This window comes from Heloderma suspectum, chromosome 2, assembly GCF_057233095.1.
Source record: "Heloderma suspectum isolate Gila_16-S chromosome 2, 16-S_ref, whole genome shotgun sequence".
Classification (NCBI taxonomy): domain Eukaryota; kingdom Metazoa; phylum Chordata; class Lepidosauria; order Squamata; family Helodermatidae; genus Heloderma; species Heloderma suspectum.
Genome location: NC_139459.1, coordinates 242,273,795 through 242,294,239, shown reverse-complemented (window position 1 = coordinate 242,294,239; position 20,445 = coordinate 242,273,795). Strand labels below are relative to the sequence as shown.

General features: G+C 42.2%; 1 protein-coding gene across 1 annotated transcript in view; it reads right to left on the bottom strand.

The window, feature by feature from the left end:
- RARS1 (arginyl-tRNA synthetase 1) overlaps positions 1-19,487 on the bottom strand; it is a 31,989-nt gene extending 12,502 nt beyond the window's left edge. The window contains exons 1-8 of the mRNA XM_084838629.1: positions 19,430-19,487; positions 11,882-12,016; positions 10,654-10,848; positions 7,756-7,867; positions 6,703-6,803; positions 4,846-4,967; positions 4,270-4,390; positions 1,835-1,964 (exon numbers count right to left, since the gene is read on the bottom strand). Of these exons, the coding sequence (XP_084694755.1) occupies positions 1,835-1,964; positions 4,270-4,390; positions 4,846-4,967; positions 6,703-6,803; positions 7,756-7,867; positions 10,654-10,848; positions 11,882-12,016; positions 19,430-19,474 (961 nt within the window). The 5' untranslated portion in view covers positions 19,475-19,487. The remainder of the gene's footprint in view (positions 1-1,834; positions 1,965-4,269; positions 4,391-4,845; positions 4,968-6,702; positions 6,804-7,755; positions 7,868-10,653; positions 10,849-11,881; positions 12,017-19,429) is intronic.
- Positions 19,488-20,445: the final 958 nt, after the last annotated feature.

Genomic DNA, 20,445 nt, shown 5'->3' with positions numbered 1-20,445 from the left:
CCGTCTTCTGATTTCCTGGCTGCAGTCAGCGTCTGCAGTAATCTTTGCGCCTAGAAATACGAAGTCTATCACTGCCTTCACGTTTTCTCCCACTATTTGCCAGTTATCAATCAAGCTGGTTGCCATAATCTTGGTTTTTTTGAGGTTTAACTGCAACCCAGCGTTTGCACTTTCTTCTTTCTCCTTCGTCATGAGGTTCCTCAGCTCCTCCTCGCTTTCAGCCATCAAAGTGGTATCATCTGCATATCTGAGATTGTTAATGTTTCTTCCAGCAATTTTAACTCCAACCTTGGCTTCATCAAGCCCAGCACGTCGCATGATGTGTTCTTCATACAGGTTGAAGAGGTAGGGTGAGAGTATACAACCCTGCCGTACTCCTTTCCCAATCTTAAACCAGTCTGTTGTTCCGTGGTCTGTTCTTATCGTTGCTACTTGGTCGTTATACAGATTCCTCAGGAGGCAGACAAGATGATTTGGTATCCCCATGCCACTAAGAACTTGCCACAATTTGTGATGATCCACACAGTCAAAGGCTTTAGAATAGTCAATAAAACAGAAATAGATGTTTTTCTAAAACTCCCTGGCTTTCTCCATTATCCAGTGGATATTGGCAATTTGGTCTCTAGTTCCTCTGCCTTTTCTAAACCCAGCTTGTACATCTGGCAATTCTCGTTCCATGAATTGCTGGAGTCTACCTTGCAAGATCTTGAGCATTACCTTACTGGTATGTGAAATAAGTGCCACTGTTTGATAGTCTGAACATTCTTTAGTGTTTCCCTTTTTTGGTATGGGGATATAAGTTGATTTTTTCCAATCTGATGGCTATTCTTATGTTTTCCAAATTTGCTGGCATATGGCATGCATCACTTTGACAGCATCAACTTGCAAGGTTTTAAACAGTTCAGCTGGGATACCGTTGTCTCCTGCTGCCTTGTTATTAGCAATGCTAATGTATTCTCAACCAATACAGCTAGACAAAATTTAAGTCCAACAACCCTTTCAGCATGACTGCAGAAAGCACACCAAAACCTCATGTTAGCCATTACAGAATATTCTTGCAAACAACTTTCAAATGACAATAGCACAATATTTAATCTGCAAATAGATGGACCAAATGGAACAGATTTGCTGCCATGTCATTCACACATGCAAACCTGGCTACACATGCAAGAAGAGCTGTACAATGGAGGAGCATGTAGTCCCCAAAAGATTAAACAGACACACTAAAAAAAAGCTTACCGAACACTATAAGCATTGCAACAGGAGGAAATGTTAGCTGTTGTCTGCCACTTAAAAGCATTACAACTTCAAATCATACAACAATAAATATGCTGAGATTCTATCAGGATTGAATCCAGCCTTCCTGTGAGTGGAACTCAGCACACAGGATGCTCCTGCCAGAGGAAGAAGAGGTGAGTTTCACCAATTTCCCCTTCAGCTCCATGAAAAGACACTCTGGAGAATTGTGGGACATTCCAGAACAGTGTGGGGTTGGTTCTGGGCGCCACAGGTCGCCCCTGTATCATGGTCTCTTTTGCTTACCGAGGGCAATTCTGGATCCAACCCTCAAAATTCTCTGCTCCAAATGGTGAATTATTTAGTTTCCTGAAAATGTGTTCGTTTCAGGTATATTCATCATGCACTGTAGATGAGAGAGCTGTTGTCCTTCCAGCAGTGCTCTACAAGATTTAGGTTTTAGTTTAAGATTCCTTAAACTATCACCTCAAATCCTACCCTTTTTGAAGGAAAGCAGCTCGAAAGCAGCCATGACTGATCCGTTTGAAAAGCAGAGGGCTCTTCAAAAAGACAGGGATATGGTATTTCCAAGAGTCACCTTTCCGGGATACATCACAGATCAGTTTCCAAGCTTTAATGAAGTCTGGATTTTTGCTCTGTAATAGGACCACACACTGGTATGCACGCTTCTTAAACTCTTCCTCTGTGTCAAACCTTCTTTTTGATTCCTAGTTTAAAAAGAATACACAGTCACCATGAAATAATATCCTCTACAGCATACAAAAAGAAATCAAATCAAAGCACAGGAAGGAGTGTTAGTGGCTAGAACAGACAAAAGGGACATTATTCCTTCAGTTTCATATTGCTTGTCGTTAATATCCTAAGGGATCCTGAATATCCAGTAACTGTAACTGCTTGAACCTCTCCGTATATTTGCATATTTAAAATGTTGTGCAATACCTGGAGAGTTTTTGATAAGAACCAACATGAGAATTGTTTGTTGCAATTAGTCATACTTGTAGTCAAACTATCTTTTTATAAGGTGTCTATATCGCACTCCCAACAATGAAACAAAGCATTTGTTTATTTAAAGTATTTCTAGGCTGCCTTTCAGGGTAGAAACCCTCTCAAGGCACTCCTGCCACCTACCACCAAATGTGGCAAGTTTGACATATTATTTCTAAGAGTGACTCTGGGTCAGTGCAGATATAACTCTGTGCTTGTGCTCCTCCGTCACTTCCAATTTAGCAGCAAAAGGGAAGCTTCTTACTCTGAATTCATGTTCTCACTGTCTCCCAGAGGGCATTCCAGAACATCTGGAATAGCACCTTCCCCTGGAGCAGCAAGACAGAGTGCAGTCATGTAGATCTATTCCAGGGTTAGGGCTTGCCTTTCAGATGAGCCCCATCTAGTGTCAGTGAAGCACAATTTTTGGTGAGCTCTCCAGAACTCCTTCTTTCACATTTTTATATGAGTTTTTTCCTATGATATGTCATGCTGAAGCAGTGACTGTTGGCCCTTTGCCCACCTAACCCAGGTTGGGTCAGGCCACTCATTACCCAATGTGGCAAGGAAACCAGAGATGGGTCTTCACCCGCCCCCCCAGGGGTTGGGCTGTTAGGTGCGCAGTGCTTCTGAACAGCAGTGGTTTCTTCTCTCCCCCGCCACCCATGTGAGTCTGATCAACACATACTCTGCCACAGCAACTTCCAGCTTCTTCCCTTGGGCAGGGCAGGGCAGGGCAGGGCAGGCGGCAGGGCAGGCAGGAGGACGAGCAGCAAAGACTTGAGCCAAGCTACACTGGCAGCTCTGACTATGGAGCAAGGAAGAGCAAGGGCAGAAGTGGCAGACATAGTGAGAGAAGACCTCAATACTCAGAACTCACTGGATGGATTTTTGGCACCAAAAAGAGGTATGGCAGTGGGACCAGATGGGGTGTGATTCTGGGTCTCTCATCCATCACTGCCCCTTGCTGCTGGGTCTCTGCGGGGACCAGGCTCATCTAGGTTTTTTTTTTAAACAGGATAAGGGCCCTGATATCACAAGTAGTAAAAGGGGCTATCCCCCAATCATTAGAGGACAAGTATCAGAGCTATCCCCACTCTGGATCCACCGTTAAGTCAGCCTGCAATGGGAAAGACTTCACCTCAGCTCCAGTTGGCCCTGCCTGGTTAGCAAGCAACACGTCTCTGGCTTTGCTTGTATCTAAGTTGTTGCAATGCTGTTTGAATTTTACTTAAGCGGCTTATTTCTTTTGTGGCAGGTACTTGGGTTGGGCATTGGCTGCACCCCAGCCAAAGAAAGATCTTAAAGAGCAATGGCTTTCCCCTGCCAAAATTTGCACAAACCAAGGGCTTACCTGGTTTAGATGTAATGGAAAAGAGGAAATCAAAGGTGAGAAGTGAGTGTGTGTGTGGGCGGGGGAAAAGTAGGACCACAGCCACAGGGCTCATTCATGTAGCACAAAATCTTCATGTAGCCTGGGATCCTGGGACACTTTTAGCCATGGAAAATGTGCATGCAGAATCCATCTGCATGTGGTTTTTTTTCTATTGGACCAGGATGACTAAGTAATTTTTGCTATCTTTAAACTAAATGCCTTTACTTCAGTAAGGAGGGATGAAATGCACTGAAGCTTCGAATATTTAAAATATCTGCAATATTGTTTTTTTTTTACTTAAGTTTATTCCTGTCCACTGTCTCTATAGTAGATGCATTCATCATCCTAAGTGTCTGCACCAACTCCCTTAAAATATTACAAGGTTTTTACATAAAAGTGCAGAAATTTGCAGGAGACTTGGAAGTAAATTGCAATGTGAAACAATTCCTCCACAGAAGTGGTTCTCATGTAAGAATTTTGTAATGTGTTCCCTGCTTCCAGAACTACTTTTCTGCTGTCTCCATTAGAGACAGAAAACCTATGGGCTGGGACCCATATTGTTTCAGTGTTGTGTACAGCATCTAGCATTGTCTAAGGCAATGTTAACAACAGCAGCAACAGTAGGGGTGGCCATGTATTTAAACTAAAAATACCTTATAAAAAGCTTGGAGATCTCCAATGGGTGGAGAAATAGTCAGGTAATCTGGAAATTTATCTTGCAGGTGAGCAATAAGCATCCCAAACTGGGTGCCCCAATCTCCTAAATGGTTTAATCTGGGTAGGAAAGAGCACAAAATAAGTGAAAAGTGCAACTTAAACAGGAAATGATCACTTTTGGTGGATAAGATGCATGCCTTATTCTGAAGTGTACCATCTGAAGTTGTCCATCCTGAGCACCAAAGAAAATGTGCAAACAGGTTAGAGTTATGGAAACTTCCTGTGCATAAGTCACTCAATTTGCATGTTTTTTGTACATCAGGTTATGAGTTTCTGCAAAACCTTTTTCTGAAGGAGTACCAGGAGGAAAGGTAGCAGTAAATGAAAGATGTGTGTGTATGCAGGGTTGGAAACACCTTTGCACAGACTCACATACAACAATAGCACTTCTGTGACACACAACAGTACTGCTGTACAAGCTGTTACTGAGAATGTACTTTAAGCTACTTCACAAAAGTGTATGCCTAGATACATTTTGAGCAGTTCTACAACGCTACTATGCCTGGACTTACCTTAGAACATCATACTCCACAAACTCAAACAGACGGCACATGCTGTCCCCAATTATGGTTGATCTCAGGTGACCAACATGCATTTCTTTTGCGATATTAGGGGAGGAGAAATCAATCACCACCTTATATAGAACAAGAAATTAAAAATAAGCTCATTCTAAATAGTGCAGTATACACACACACATTGTGGTATCTATCCACATGCATCTATATACCAGTTGCTGGGGAACAAGAGCAGGAGGGTGCTGTGAGAACATAATACTGGACTAGACAGGCTTTTGGTCTGATGGCTCTTCTTATGTTCTTATGCTATGCTTTATATTGTGAGTGACCATATACACTGGCCGTTGTGCACATTCACTGGTCATTGTGGAAAATATGTACATATTAGCAGCATAAATAGGGAACTGTCTACATTACACAGTTATTATAGCAATGGGTTGGATCCAACTTTGTTGTTCCACCAGTGGAATGGATACTGCTACTAGAACCCCTTCTTCATCCTCACCTCCCCGTTGCAGCCCTCCACACACCCTCCAATCTGCTGCTGACAAAACAATGAAGTTGGAGCCAAACCAACATCCAAGTGATGCTAGAGGACTTCACACTGACTGTTGCATGTGTACAGTGTGCAAGTGGAGAATGTGCATGCTGACTGGGCACCAAACAGAAAATCCTGGTTATGCTGTCAAGCTATGCATATTTACTAAACACTTTTGGAGACTAGCCACACTGACCAGATGTTCAAAATCCCATGTATGCTGTTCATTTGTGCAAGTTCTGTGTGCAATGGCTGATGTATATGCATGTTTTCTGTTCAACTCCCATGAACTCCAACAGAGATATAGAAACAGGGTCTCACTGCCTCTCTTACAAGTCTTACACTGTCAGACTTCTCCAACAGATAAGAGTATTTCTTCAACAAACAGAAATCTGAAAGTTTATATACAGAGTGCCTGTTCAAGGTATACTCATAGGGATACTCCTGAAATACCCCTTCTTACATTAAGTTGAAACTGAGGAAGCATTTCCCATTTAATTAGCACTGATAAGATTAAACTGCAGTAAAACCAACGTAGAAGAGTCAGAATACCAATGAAATATGCATGTATGACTCAGCTCATAGCAAAATAATTTCAAGTTGCCCCATAGTCAACATCTAGCAACAAGAACTACAACTGCAAACAACCAGTTCATGAGGAAACACTAGAGAGACTACTTAGGGTGCAATCCTATGCATGCTTAGACAGAAATGAGTCCTACAACAATGCTGCCTGGGGTTTGCTGGTAATTGTAGGACTTTTTTCTGTCTAAACATGCATGGGACTGCATCCTTAATGGTTTAATCTTGTAGAATTCTGTGCATCCCAATATACATGTATGCTATATCACATGGCTTCTTAAAACATAGAATTCTTACATGTAAAACTCTTCTGTGTAGGTAACAGCATGGAATGTGTAAACTGTGACATTCCCTTACAGATACAATATGAATTTGTAATAATTCTCAATATAAGCACACTGAAACTGTAAATTACTAAGGATGATATAGTTTACAAAAATACTCTGTTCAAAAAGGGTGGAGAATGACTGACTTTTATTTCCACCAGCAGCCCCTCTTGGGGAGCTGCTGTGACGGGCAACTTTAGGGGGAGAATATGAGGGAGCTTAAGGGGAAACAGAAAAGTTCTCTCAGGTGCACAGAGTATGCAATGTGGTCCTTTGGATTCCAGCTCTTGAGCATCTGCAGCCTGAGTGCACATTCAACAATTGGACATTTATATTGCTAAAATGTGCTCATTACCATGAACATATCAGTAGTACTTAAGAGACACTAATAAACATTTAGTATCATACCTTTTTCCTTTCACCAATAGCAGGGGGCTGAACTCCATTCACCAGCATGCTGCTCAGTTGTGTGGATACAAAATCCTTTTTCAAGTGTACGTTGATGAAACCTTCAGAGAGAAATGAAAAGTATAAATGGTTGCTTGGGCCAAAAATATATTAAAATGTTGATTTCCTTTGTACAGGGCAAATATGTTTCATAACTACAATTGCAGAATGACCTGTAACAGAATAGCATAATGTCTGCACAATATTTGTGGTCACAATGAAAAATCAACATAAATTTGGCAAGTATCTTAAAGTGATACAAGGACAAATGTCACTGGCTTTAACCAACAAAGCCTAGAAGTACACAGTACAGGCAGCATACATTGTTCTAGAAACAGTCTTGGTCAGGAATTAGCTTTCTTGGAGGATCACTTTGACTGAGGGGTCATGGATCACTGCCTAAACCCCACCTCATAACGTGCCTTACTAGCAAGTTCTGCTACTATCCCTATTATAGATCTTTATTATAACTTTTGACCCCTAAAACAGATACATTTTTCAATAAAGCTTCTTTTTTATTTTGCAAACACATACATGAGTCTATTGAACAAAATTCTTTCTATACATGGTCAGCTGTAAATTCTCTCTAAAATGGTTATTATTTTGAAGTTACTTCAAGCCCCTGCAGAAGATCCAGAACTTTGCCCATATTCACTCTTAACCACAGAGCTACAAAAATATTTCTCATCTGTCATAGATAATACTAGAAACAAATTTCACACACAGAATTATCATGTGGTATAATCCTCCACTATAAAGAAATGCCCGATTAAATATTCCTCCACAGCAAAAACTCCCTGCCCATGGAAGCTAGCACATCATAATGGTACATGTCAGAATTCCTGAGGGACTGAATAGATACTGGTGGCTGACTTCCTTAGGGGTAGAGGCTCCTGTCTCAAGGATCTTATGGTTCTACCTTCATGGGCCCAGAACTCCACTGTATCCTTTTGTCATAATACTCGTAACATCAGATTTAGATATTCCAGAAAAGCAAATACAGAATATCTGTACCAGGACCGGCGATTTCGACCTTCTCAATGCATTCATTGTCAGGAATATTTCTGGCAACCTTGTCAGCAATTTCTCTTGGGCTTACTTTTTGCTCCTTGCTCTTGAGCAGTACCTGAAAACACAACCATAGGGTTCAGTGCAGTTTCTCAATGAGGAAGAACATCATCTTGGCCAAAAATCTACAGACTCATCTAGCCAGCTATGGCCAAAAAAACATTCCTATTCTACAGAAATCTGTCAGGAAACATGCTTGCCTGGAAAATCCCACCAGGCAAGTCTAGCAGAGGGAATAATTACCTGAATAAATGATTCCGTTTATTCAGTTAATACACTGGAGGCTTAACTGTTACTCAAACACACAAATAACCATTTGTACCCATTTCCAGCACCTGGAAATGGGGATAGTGAAAAGTGACTAATTCCACTTCTGAAAGAACACTTCAAATGTTTCTTTCCAGAGGTTCATACTTCATTATAGATAATTTGTACATATTAAAAAAGAAGGAAATCAGTATTCTTTATGAGAAGACTCAGTACTAGAAAAGGACAACAGCCAGATAGCCTCCTGCCCTCAAAGGTGGATGAATCTATGCTTCTAATTTTGAATTGTTCCTTTTTAACATGTAACTCTCTACAGCAAGAATGCTCTCTCCAATGTATTACTTAGTTCCAGAAAATAATCCCTGAACTAAGACAGGAGCATATGTGCCAGGCGACAGTCTCTCCATGCAACCTGCCAATGCAGAAAGAGCCATCACAAATGTGTTTTGTTTTTGTACATGCTCATTAGAATATTGTATCTGAACTCCCAGCTGGAGGGACAAGAAGGCCGTTAGTTTTAGAGATACATCATTTGCTTCCCCCCATCTCCACATGCACATGCGTGCACACACACTCAGACTCATTTCCTCTGCTCTCCCCGTTTCACCTTTTAGGGGGTACTAAAAATTCTGTTTCTGAAAGTTTGTTATCCAGAACACTATTGAATGTACTGAAATGTGCTGAAAAATGTTGCATGCTAAATCAAGAAGCTGCAAGTCACTGTTCTCTCATGTGGTGCAGGAAGTTAAAATGTTAGATTCCGAGTGGCTGCATTCCAGAATACTTAATAGAGAACAAAATTTTCATTGCTTTTACTTGGGGTAAAAAAGCACTTCTTTGTTTTGTTGGCCAACATTAGTGGCCAACATAAAATTAAAACATGAATTGTAATCACATCCTTGGTGGCGAAGGTGAGAGCAAGAAAATATTCCTTTTTATAGGAACAGATACTATTTTAACAGAAATTTACCAAGTATTCTAGGGCCTAGAAAAGGGTCAGGAGTGGGAGAATCTGTTTATTAACATCCATTACAATGAAAGTAATGATCAGCCAAGTAAACTTTAGCACTTGCAAAACTGCACAAAACAACTTAAGCAGCAACACATCTTGAGTGTCAATGCTGGCAAGAAAAGAGCTTACAAAGAGTATGAGGGTAGAGATAGTCCATAAAGCAGCTTGTGTCCATGCCTCCTTCTGGCAGGGTTGTTTGGAAGGGTCTATGATATCAAGGTACTAAAACAATACAGACATTGAGAAACCTGCACTAGACAAGACTCCTAGCAGCAACTTAATTGGGGTAAAGCAGCGGTCAAAATATCTTTTAAGAGGCACTGCAAACTTGTGTTAAGCTGGCTGACACCCAATCACACGTGCTAATGAGCTCCATGAAGAAGAGAACATGCATTTGTGGGGCTGTTTCTCCAAGGGAGCTTCATGCAGAAAGGCTGCCGGTTGGCACGTATCAGCATTGTTCAGAAAGAAACCTTTGCCAAGCCAATTTGACTAACAACTCTGCCATTTTCCTAGGGGTGTGACACAAAGTCTGATTTATAAACTGATTTTCATCTACTAGTGGAAAACTATTTGTTGTTCATTGTAACATTTGTTGTTCATTGTAACATAATTTTAAAACCTGTATTAAGGTTTTAAAATTAATTATTCTGTGTACCTTACTAGAAAAGTGTTTGGCTCCAAACAAGCCATTTTAATACCTTTCCCAAACATGGAGGGAGAGAGCCCTTCACATTCATCCATATAAACCCACCTGCATGTTAAAATAATCTGCAGAGACCCTCTTGTTAATCCCACTCCCATATTTGATTGGAACAAGGAAAAGGCTTTTTCTGTTGCTGTGCCCAGACTCAAACTCCTTACCCAGGGAGTTTCATTTTTCCCTCTCTTTTTTGGCTTTCTGCCCCAGTTAAAACCTTTGCCCTTTAGAGGCTGAATTATAGTGCTTGGCCTTGCCATAAATGATACACAATCCTTCTGGTTTTTATAATATTTTTACTGCTGTCATTTTAAATAGTTTAATTGCTGACTTCTTCTTGGTTTCTTTATGCATTGTTGCCCTTTATTACTTTTTGTTAGCCACCTTGAACTATACAAGGAAAGAAAGGATATGAGTGTTTAGATAAACATATAGACAAACTCTGGGAAACTCTGCCCAAATCTTCATACTTGTGTCCACAATCATAGCAGCTATCTCTGAAAAAGCCATGAAATCCAGTGGCAGATCCCCCACACTACACAGTGCCAGATCACTACACGGTGCCACGCATGTTGCTAGATTCCCTCCATTTCGAATCTCTTCAAGTCATCTGCAGAGTATTCCTTTCATTCAAATGTGGCAGTATAATGTAACAGAACAGCCCAGGAAAATATTCCTAAATTGTGTGGCGGTTCTCTGTGGAAACGAGTACTGCCTTATATAGAGTAGACAGTTTTCCCAGTTAGACCCACAAATTACAGAAATGTGCCCCAAACTGAGCTATATTTCTTTTCATCTGAATAGCTTTGCACTATCTGGGATATAGCATTAGATAACCACGGAAAGCTATCACATTATCAGTTACCTGGGTTATGCTCATAGCACTGTTACATTGGTAGTCACCAAACCTGGGCTGTTGACTTGGTGTCACTGCCAGTGGAGGGTTTTCTAGATCTGGATATGCAGATTTAATAGCCACTCCAAAAATTTCTTGAAGGCGGTTGTTGATGTTAATCATGCCTTTTGATGGTTTTCCTCTATTTCTTTCCTCTTGAAGACTCTAGACAGAAACACAAAACTAAATTACCCACTCACTAGATCAGGAAGCCCTCTGGAACAGTGTGCCCCAATCCCAGGCACCCAAATACAGCCCAAATCTTAACAAGAGATCACTATATATATCTATCACCAACACTTACATTAAAAAACATAGTTTTGAGACCTCATTGGCTTTCCTTATGGCAGGATAGGGAGAGGAAAGCTTTGTATTGCTTATAGAAATGAAACATGGCTTCGCTGAAGAAAGATTCATAAACCCTGATGGCTCTGGAATCTTGGGTTATGTTTGGTTCCATCCATTTCTGAGTGGGACAAGGAAAAGAAAGTTCCTTCTATACTACTTGACCTGTACTTTTTCAAAAAAGGTCACTCCAGTAGCTGGATTCAAAGTAACAGTTTAGTGGTACAAACCCTGGCAGTGGTTAGACTCACCCTGCTCTGTACAACAGGTGGCTAGGCCTCTGAATTGCAGCTTCTTCTTAGGCACAGAGAGACTCTTGCCTGTAGCTCTCACAACACGGTGGCCTTCCTTCTTCTTTACCATTTCCAGCAGGATACTGTATCCTCTCTCTGTTTTCACCTTCTACTCCTTCCTATAGCACAGCTAGCAAGAGATTCTGTGCACCTTTTTCTCGAATCTGCCCACTCTGTGGCTCTTGGATGTTTTCTCTTTCTCTTTCTCACTCCAACTGTTCTTGCAGCTTCTCAGTTTCCTTCTCCACCTCTGACTCAGTGCTTGCTTCCTTATATTCAGTGGTTCCTGACTCTGCCCCATCTTTATCCTATGGCCTACTTAACCCTTTGCTAGCTTCTCCTACCATGCGCACTGTTCTTGCTGTTCTTGGCCACAGCACTCCCTGCTTTCAGTTCTTGGTGTCGCCAGAGGGACTTCTTTGCTTCTGGCCACTCTAGCTACTCACAATCATATGTTCTCCTGCTCTTCACAATGACAAACTGCAATGTTTTAGAATCACCAGAACTGTGACCATTCATTTACTTTTCACACACTGCACACTATTCAAGAGGAAACATACCTTTTGTAGAACATTTAAGCGATATTTAAGTTTTGCATTCTCTTCACGCAGTCCCTCCAAGCTTGGGGAAACTCCCAAACATCCAAAGTTTTTCAAACTATCAATTTCTGCGGTCAGAAACTTGATTTCCTTTTCCTGGAAAGCCAAATAAAATCAGTAGTGTATTACTTTCTCTCCTATGGTAATCACTGGTGGATATTGCATTAGAATTTTGATCTTTAGCCCAATTTTAGTGTTATGGCCTATGATTAAACAAACGACAGCACTGCTTATTTCTTATTCATCCATGTGACATTATAGGGCTCTCTCTCTTGCAACATGTATGGTGGATTAAGATTGCTGATTGCAATTATCATCTATTTTCCTTGTTGTATACATTTTCTACTATATGTGGGAGGTTGCTGTATGTGAGGGTGGGGATGCAGACCTCCAGACTCTCCACAGGCACCGCTGGTCCTGCTCCCAGTTATTGTTATTATTTACTTTGTCATGCTGCATCCCCAACTACAAAGCTACTAGAGGGAAACTTGAACAAATTGGGGAAGGAGAATGCTTGGATGCAAACGTCTTTTTTGTTGCATAGTGAACAAAGAGAGGTGTAACATCTGTAACTCCACCCATTTTTTTGCTCTGGTCACGCTCACTGCTAGAATGTGTACCACAACAGGTTTTGGCCATATAGGGCCTCAATAAGGGCCTCAAAAGGAAAAAAGGGTTCCCCACCTTTGCTCTATGTAGTGCAAGCAGATCCCACCAAAGAGAGGAAAAAATGCAGATTATGAGCTTTACCATCACTTACATGAATTATCAGAATCTCTCTTTATGCACCAGCATAATTTTACTCAAAAGGCCCTACTGGTTTTGATACCTGCTCAGACAATTGAGGGCAATATCTCACAGAGAACATTCAATATACTTGTTTTTTCAGCTGACCTCTGATGGGCTGTATGATGATGAGGAAGTGCTGCTCTGCCATGTGGCAGCACTTACATCCCCCAAGGAGACCCCAATATACTGGCAGAAAGCTCTGCTGGTGTGGATGTACTGCCAGTGGTAGGAAGGGAAGCGGTATTCCTGTGGTCATCTTAGATGCCCAGGACCAAAAGCCTCCTCATTCCCCCAGTAAGGAAGAAAAACTATGCCATCCCTATAGCTGGCAAGATGATTTCCCCCTGCCACTGGTGTCAATGTGAGGGAAGACTGAAAAAAACAGAAGGGAGGGAGGGAGGGGGGTCAGGAAAAACCTGCTGTCCCACATCAGGAAGTGGCAGTTGCTCTGTCATGGATCTCTCCCCCTCCCCAGCAATAGTATTTTTCTGCCAGTCTAGCATTAAACATGTCTTACACAGCTGTGGCCCATGGACAAAAAGCACTTAATCAGCTCAGCAATATGGCTATGTTCAGTTTAGTTCCAGCATGCTTTTTCTTCCAGGAGAACGCTAAGAAAGCAGCACTGAGGGCAAAGTAGCCTAGACCCAGAGACAGTTTGCCTGACTTTGTTATTACTGAACATGTCAGCCTTTTCTTGAGATCCATTTAATATACAAATCAAATGTATCAAACATTTCGTCTATTCCTATGACTTGGTGAAGACGAGAAAGTGGCACCAATAGTCAGTAATAGAGGGCTCAGGTCTTTAAAGGAAACTGAGCTGTGGAAGAAAAGTGAAACCATCACTCCCCCTCCATCAACAAACTGGGTATGTTGTTTCCCTTTGCAGGTTAGAGCTTCTAGTACCTCCCAATCTATAATACTTTACCCCACTGAAGGAGTGAAAGGTAAAAGAACAGTTTTAATCTACTAGAAATATTCTGATATGTAACTACCAACATCCTAAAAATACATTGCAGACTGGTTATACTTTCAGCTTGCCTATACCCAACTCATGGCTGAAAACATTCAAAAAGCACAAAAGAACACACCTTGCCATTTCAAATAAGTATAGGTCTGAATGCTCATTGGAAGGACAGATACTGAAGCTGAAGCTCAAATATTTTGGCCACCTAATGCGAAGAGAAAACTCTCTGGAAAAGACCCTGATGCTGGGAAAGACTGAAGGCAAAAGGAGAAGGGGGCGGCAGAGGATGAGATGGCTAGATAGCATCACCGATGCAATGAATATGAACTTGAGCACGCTCCGGGAGAGAGCGCAGGACAGGAAGGCCTGGCATGCTATGGTCCATGGGGTCACGAAGAGTCAGACACGACTGAACAACAACAACAATAGGTCTTCACATTCAAGTTGCCCAGTTCAAAGTATATACCACTAGCTAATAAACTCTATGATCAAATTTCTTATCACACAACTAGCATGATGATTTAGAAGACTACTTCATTCAGTAATATTATATTGTTGGAACATTATACACTAAGTATTTGCCATCAGGAGATCTTAAGAATTTTATTTGCTACAGCTTGCAGTAGTAATGAACAGCACCCTACCTTAAACTAGATTTTCCAGGGAAATGCCCACTTACACCAAAACTTAAATGTAATAAAGCAACTCTAGCAACTTCATACCAAGTAAGAGAAGACTCTGTCCTACCTAAACAAAATGTATGAGGCTACACATTCGTTATGGTGCAGTAGCATTTAGGGTTTTGACATGGGAGACCAACTCATCTAACCAAACATTTGTCTAACCTATTCTTAAAGACTGCAATGGAATATCACTACATAATTTTAAGGAGTCTAACAAAAACTAATCTTATTGATTTCAAGGAAACGTATTTCCAAGGTTCATACATAATGCCTAAACATGGTTTCACATTACAGAGATGAGCTGCGGGGAACCTCTGGTGCAGCAACAGGGACATCAGAAGATTCCATTTTAGATTAACTGCAGTTTAGTGTTACAACTGCTGTAAACTCTGGTTAATCTTAACTATGGGTTGTGCAAACAAGACAGCTTCATAAACTATGGTTTGAAGTCAGCTTGTTTCTGCTAACCATAGGCAATACTAAATCACAGTTTGACGAGATTCAGATGTCACAACAAACTTCAGCAAGTCTAAAACAGAATGAAAACATCCAAATTAATTCTTGTGACTCATCTTCTTAATGCTAAATCATGGCTTAGAGTTATGTATGAACATACCTAGTGGCTTAAGATCACAGCCGAAGGACAGGTTCAAGCCAACACCCTCCTTATTGCAATTCATGTTCCTTTTCACTTTCTATTCCATTCTTCTTTCAAAAGCATTTTCTGTCTATAGAACCTTTTCCCTTAATTTGTTAACAAAAGCTGAACTTGAGAGCCTTCCCATACGTTTTATGCTGCATGCTTGAAAAAAAGGCTGGGTTGACTTCATAGAAAACCAAGCTATCTGATTCACAAAGTAGCCTGGTTCTAGGATCCATGTCTTAGCTTGTGTAAGAAAACAGGGATGTGTTTAAGTGCAAGCTGACATGGACCCTGATCGGATGTAATTTATTGCTGTGAGGCATCCTGGGAGGGCTTCTGCCTTGAAAGGTATCCAAGAATTTTTTAAAAATTCTTTTATTTAAATAAATTTTTATTTAAAAAATAAATCAGGGGGTACAAGTATTTGGGAATTGATGCATTCAAACCTCTCTCTCTCTCTCAAATTTGGGCTCAAGTATACTATATATCTACATATACCTCACGTTAGTCTGGGCCAATGTCTCCTGATAAGGCTAAATCCAATTATGTCCGTCTGCCAGTAGAATGGACTCCCCACCCTGCAGCCTCTGTACACTCCAAATCTGGATGGTTGGAAACCCCTCTAGAACAGATTTGGGGTATGCACGGTATGTGTGACGTGAGGGGAATGGGAAGCCTGCTCATCTGACGTTGGATGAGCCCATAATGTAAACCCTGAGACTGATGACAATAAATTGACTTTCTCGTGCAGTTTTTTTATTCAGTCAGAATGTCACATACTATGGAAATACCTACTTACTGTTCTCACCTCCTTCTTACAATTATAAATAAGGGCGCAATCCTATGCATGTTTCGACAGAAAAAAGTCCTACAATTCCCAGCATATATATGGGAATTGTAGGACTTTTTCTGTCTAAATATTCATAGAATTGTACCCCAAAGACCTTTACAAGAAAAGGTGGCGTGCATGTGTTCCTTTGTCATATGGCAAAGGAAGCTAATTACTTATGGTTGTCCCATTAGTGTGCAAAAATTCCTCTCTTACTTATTTAAAGCCTCTCTGAGCAGCTTTTAAAAAGAACATCTGTCAAGGGTGGTTTGTTCTTCATTTTACATTTAGTTGTTTCACATTGCATTTAGTTGTTTTCAGCTTACTTTAGCTGTCTTGGAGATAGGTGGAAAAACAGGATATAATTATTTTAAATAAATTATGCTTTTATCTTCTGTCAAGAGGGGCTGAGTGTATCCAGCTTTCATAGACTGAAGACAACTTAAGTGAGGAGGAGGAGGAGGAGGAGGAACTGGTTAGATTTTAGGACGATGTATTTTCACCAGATTTTGCTTATATGTTTCCATCAAAAGGCAAAGTTAGTTGCTTTGCCCATGAAAAATATCCAGACTCTCTATTAGTATAATACCTTTATTAGGCCAACCAAAAGATCACAAGAATATGCAAGGTTTCCAAATCCTTTCATCAGGCAAACTGTTACAAAATGCAGGATGGAGATTGGGGGCGGGGGGAATAGGAGAGAAAAAAAACAGACTTGATGGTGAAGTCACATTGACCCTGTTTGCATGACGTATCAATTAGCAGTAGGGTTATGCGAGTAACCCACGGTGGCTGGGTTCACACAATATGGCGCAACTCCCAATCGCCATGATCGAAAGTTTATTTATAGTATTTTTATCCCGCTCATCAGCCAAAAAAGGCTCCTGGAGCAGCTTACAATCAATGAACAAAGAAGAGAGTCCCTGCCCTCAGGCTTACAACCTAAAAAAGACATGACACACAAGGCAACAGCAATGGGGAGGGAAGAGGGAAAAAAATTACATAGACTGTCAGCAGGGCTGGTGGGATGGCCCTGCTCCCCGCTCTCATCTCCCAAAGGAGGGACAGTCCAATGATGTTCCCTTTGCCTGCTCCTGTCTCCCTCATTCCTTTTTCTTCCCCACAGGGCCATGGATGTCAGTTAGCCCTTCTCTGCAATCTCCTTATCCTCCTTTAGTTGTTCTTTAACCCCATTGTTGTCCAACAGTCCAACTGCCTCCATAGCTGGTTTCCTGCTTTGATATATTAAAGGTATTCTTTATTGATGTTAGTGATATGCATCTCAAAATACTTTTTTCCATCTGTTATTGTCTACTTGCATTTCCTTTCTGCAAGTTATGCTCCTTTTTGTTCTATTCATTTGGGCAAGACTTCCATTTTCTGAAGGAAACCTTTTTTCCTCTAATAACCTCCTTGACACTGCTAGTTAACCATGCTGATGATCTCTTGGACTCGGTGGTACCTTTCCTAATCTCTGGTATACATTCCAGCTGGTTTTGCAGGAATTTAACCTTCTTGACTACCCCTTTCAACTTTCTTTTTACTAGAAACCTCATTTTAGAGACGTTTCCTCTTTTGAAGTCAAATGTGACTGTGTTGGACTTCCTTGGCAATTTTCCACTTAAATATATATTAAACCTGATAGCACTGTGGTCACTGTTTCCAAATGATTTGGCAAACACTCATATCTCACACTAGGTCCTGGGTGGCAACACTTAGAATTAAATCCATGATCAACTCCCCTCTGGTCGGTTACATGAGCAACTAGGGTACAGTCATTTGAGGTATCGAGAAATGTAACTTCTTTGTCATGACTGGAACATGTATTTATCCAGTCAATGTGGGGGTAATTGAAGTCATCCTTTATTACAATATGTCCTCATTTGAATGCTTCCCTGATTTCATTTTCCATCTCAAGATCACTCTGAGGGTACTGTTCTAGGGGACGATAGAATGTCACTAGTACTACATTACTTTTGGAGGCTGTTATTGTCACTAACAGCACTTCTGAGAATGAATCGTCCTCTTTTAGGGTTTCTTGTTATTTGATGCCCTCTTTACTGTACCGAATGAAACCACCTTCAGTATGCCTTTCCCTATCCTTCCTATAAAGCTTGTATCTGGTTCTTGCTGCATTATGCCCACTATATCTACATTCTCCTTTATAACCAGGCACTCCAGCTCTCCCATCTTGGCTCGGACACTTCTAGCATTAGCATATTCAAAATGGTGGCTGCACACACCCGGCACGCACTGTAGCTCATCATGAGCTAAATAACTCATGGTGGCCTGGCCACGTTGTACGAACCACCTCGCTCTCTGACTGCATGTTCAGAATCCACATGCAGACTATACCAAGACCACCACTGAGCAGGTTCTCCCTCTTTCCTCTGTTCTCCTTTTCCATCCTCTCCCCCACGTTTTTTTTTATAAAACCTTGTCTGCTGAAAAGATCTTGAAAGTTTGAACATTTTTTGTAATCTCTTGATTGGCCTAATAAAAATTTCCCATCAAAGTATGCCCAAGGCAGCTTTATAGCAAATTACCAATAGATATATTGCATTTTTGAAATGTAATTGTGTTTAATTTAACTTGAATACAGGATTTGTTTGGTTAACTCTGAATAATTATATTAGATATTTGTATGGAAAACTAAGCATTACATGGCAATTATAATGCATAGCTGCTTTTCATAGTAAAGCAAAGCACAGGTAAACTCTTTATGAAAAATAAAAATGAATCGTGGGGGAACTGCAAAGGAGAAGTACTTCTTCACACAGAGCACAGTTAAACTATGGAATTCACTTCCCCAAGATGTAGTGATGGCCACCAATTCGGACAGCTTTAAACGGGGATTGGAGAAATTCACGGCGAAGAAGGCTATCAATGGCTACTAGTCCTGATGACTAGATGCTACTTCACCAGTGTGCCTATATATACCAGTCTCTGGGGAACATGGGCAGGAGGATGCTGTTGCACTCATGCCCTGCTCGTGGGTTTCCTGGGCAGAGAGTCGGCCACTGTGTGAACAAAATGCTGGACTATATGGATCTTCGCCTGATCTGCCACCACTCTTCTTATAAGTTTTCTTAAAAAACAAAACAAAAAACGGGGCGGCGGGGGGGGAGGGAAGAGTTCCTCAGGAACCCCGGTTTCAGGCCAGTCCTTAGCTGTATTTCCTATGCAGCATTCAAAAGCCCGTTCTCCTCTGTCTCCTGGGCTCTGCTCGCAAGAACAGCGTGCCAGGGCCGCTGGCCCTGGCAGAAGCGGCCGTGGCTTTTCAACGCTGCGCTTCTCCGAGGGCTTCTCCCGACAGCCCTAACGGGAAGCCCGGAGAGCCATTTCCAGGAGAGACAATGGGGCGAAGCGGCTGTGTGACGGCCCCGCGGCGGAAGAGAAAGCGCCGCGTAGACAGCGCCAGCCTCGCGTGACCGGGCCTTCTCTTCCGCAGGGGAAGCCCACCCGAGAGGGAGAAGCAGGCGACCCACGGGGGCCGTCCCCGCCGCGCCGCGCCCCACCCGAGTCTCTCTCCCTCTCTCCGCCCCACACGCGAGGCGCTCCCGCCGACCCGGAACCCGAAAAACCGGTTTCTGACCTGCCGGCGGAGCCGCTCTGCACACTGAGCCGCCTGCACCTCCATCCTCACGGGTCACAAAACGAGCCGGAACCGGAACTAATGCGCCCGCTGTAGCGACCCCCGGCGAGGATCCCGCGGAGGGGAGCCGAGAAGAAAGCGCGCCGCCTATTGGAGGGCGCGCGCACGGCCTCCCCTTGGATGCGCTCTCCAGCCGCCCGGGCAAGATCACAGACCCAGGGCGGAAGGTGGTTTGCGCGCGGCGTGATAGAGGAGAACGTACGTGTTTTCCCATTCCATCTTCCACTAAATATCTTTCTTCTTTTTTTTTTTCCTTTTTTTTAACTAAAGGACTCCTTCCTGCCCATCAAAAATAAATAGGGCGCTGACTGATTCACCTCTGTAGCCCCTCAGTGCTGGAAAAGGTTGAAGGGTTGCGTGTGTGGACATCAGTCAGGCTCGTACCGCCAGGACAAGAGAAGCCGGCGCAAGATCGCTCCGGCCGGATAAGCCCAAACTGTCACTGGGTTGGGACACGCAGGGAACTATGCAGATAGTAGCGCAAGGATAGCGGACTGACAAGAATACCCAGTATATCAACCTTCCCCAGCTTCGTGCAGTCCAGATGCGTTGGGCTACAACTCCTAGTTGCTGGGAATTATCCAAGACAGCTGGAGGGCAGCAGGCTGCTGCAGCATGGACTTGGATTGTCGGAGGCTGGGGCTATGCAGTTTCAGAGCATAGGAAACACCACGCTGCCAGAGGGAGTTGCTGTGATGCGATGGGACTTTGCCCCCCCCCCCCCTTCACTTCTGGGGAAGAGATGCAGTTTTTTCCACTAGCTGATCTTTATTTCACCGAGGCTCCTGAATACACACCCACACCACCATTGAGTACCCTAGCATACTTTTGCTATCAATACACAATTCACAGTTGGAATGCGTAAAAAGAACAGTACCTGAATGCGTATGTGTCAGAAAAATATATGTAAGCCTGATCTTGAATTGGCTCCAATATTGCCTTAAAGGCCGCAGGTC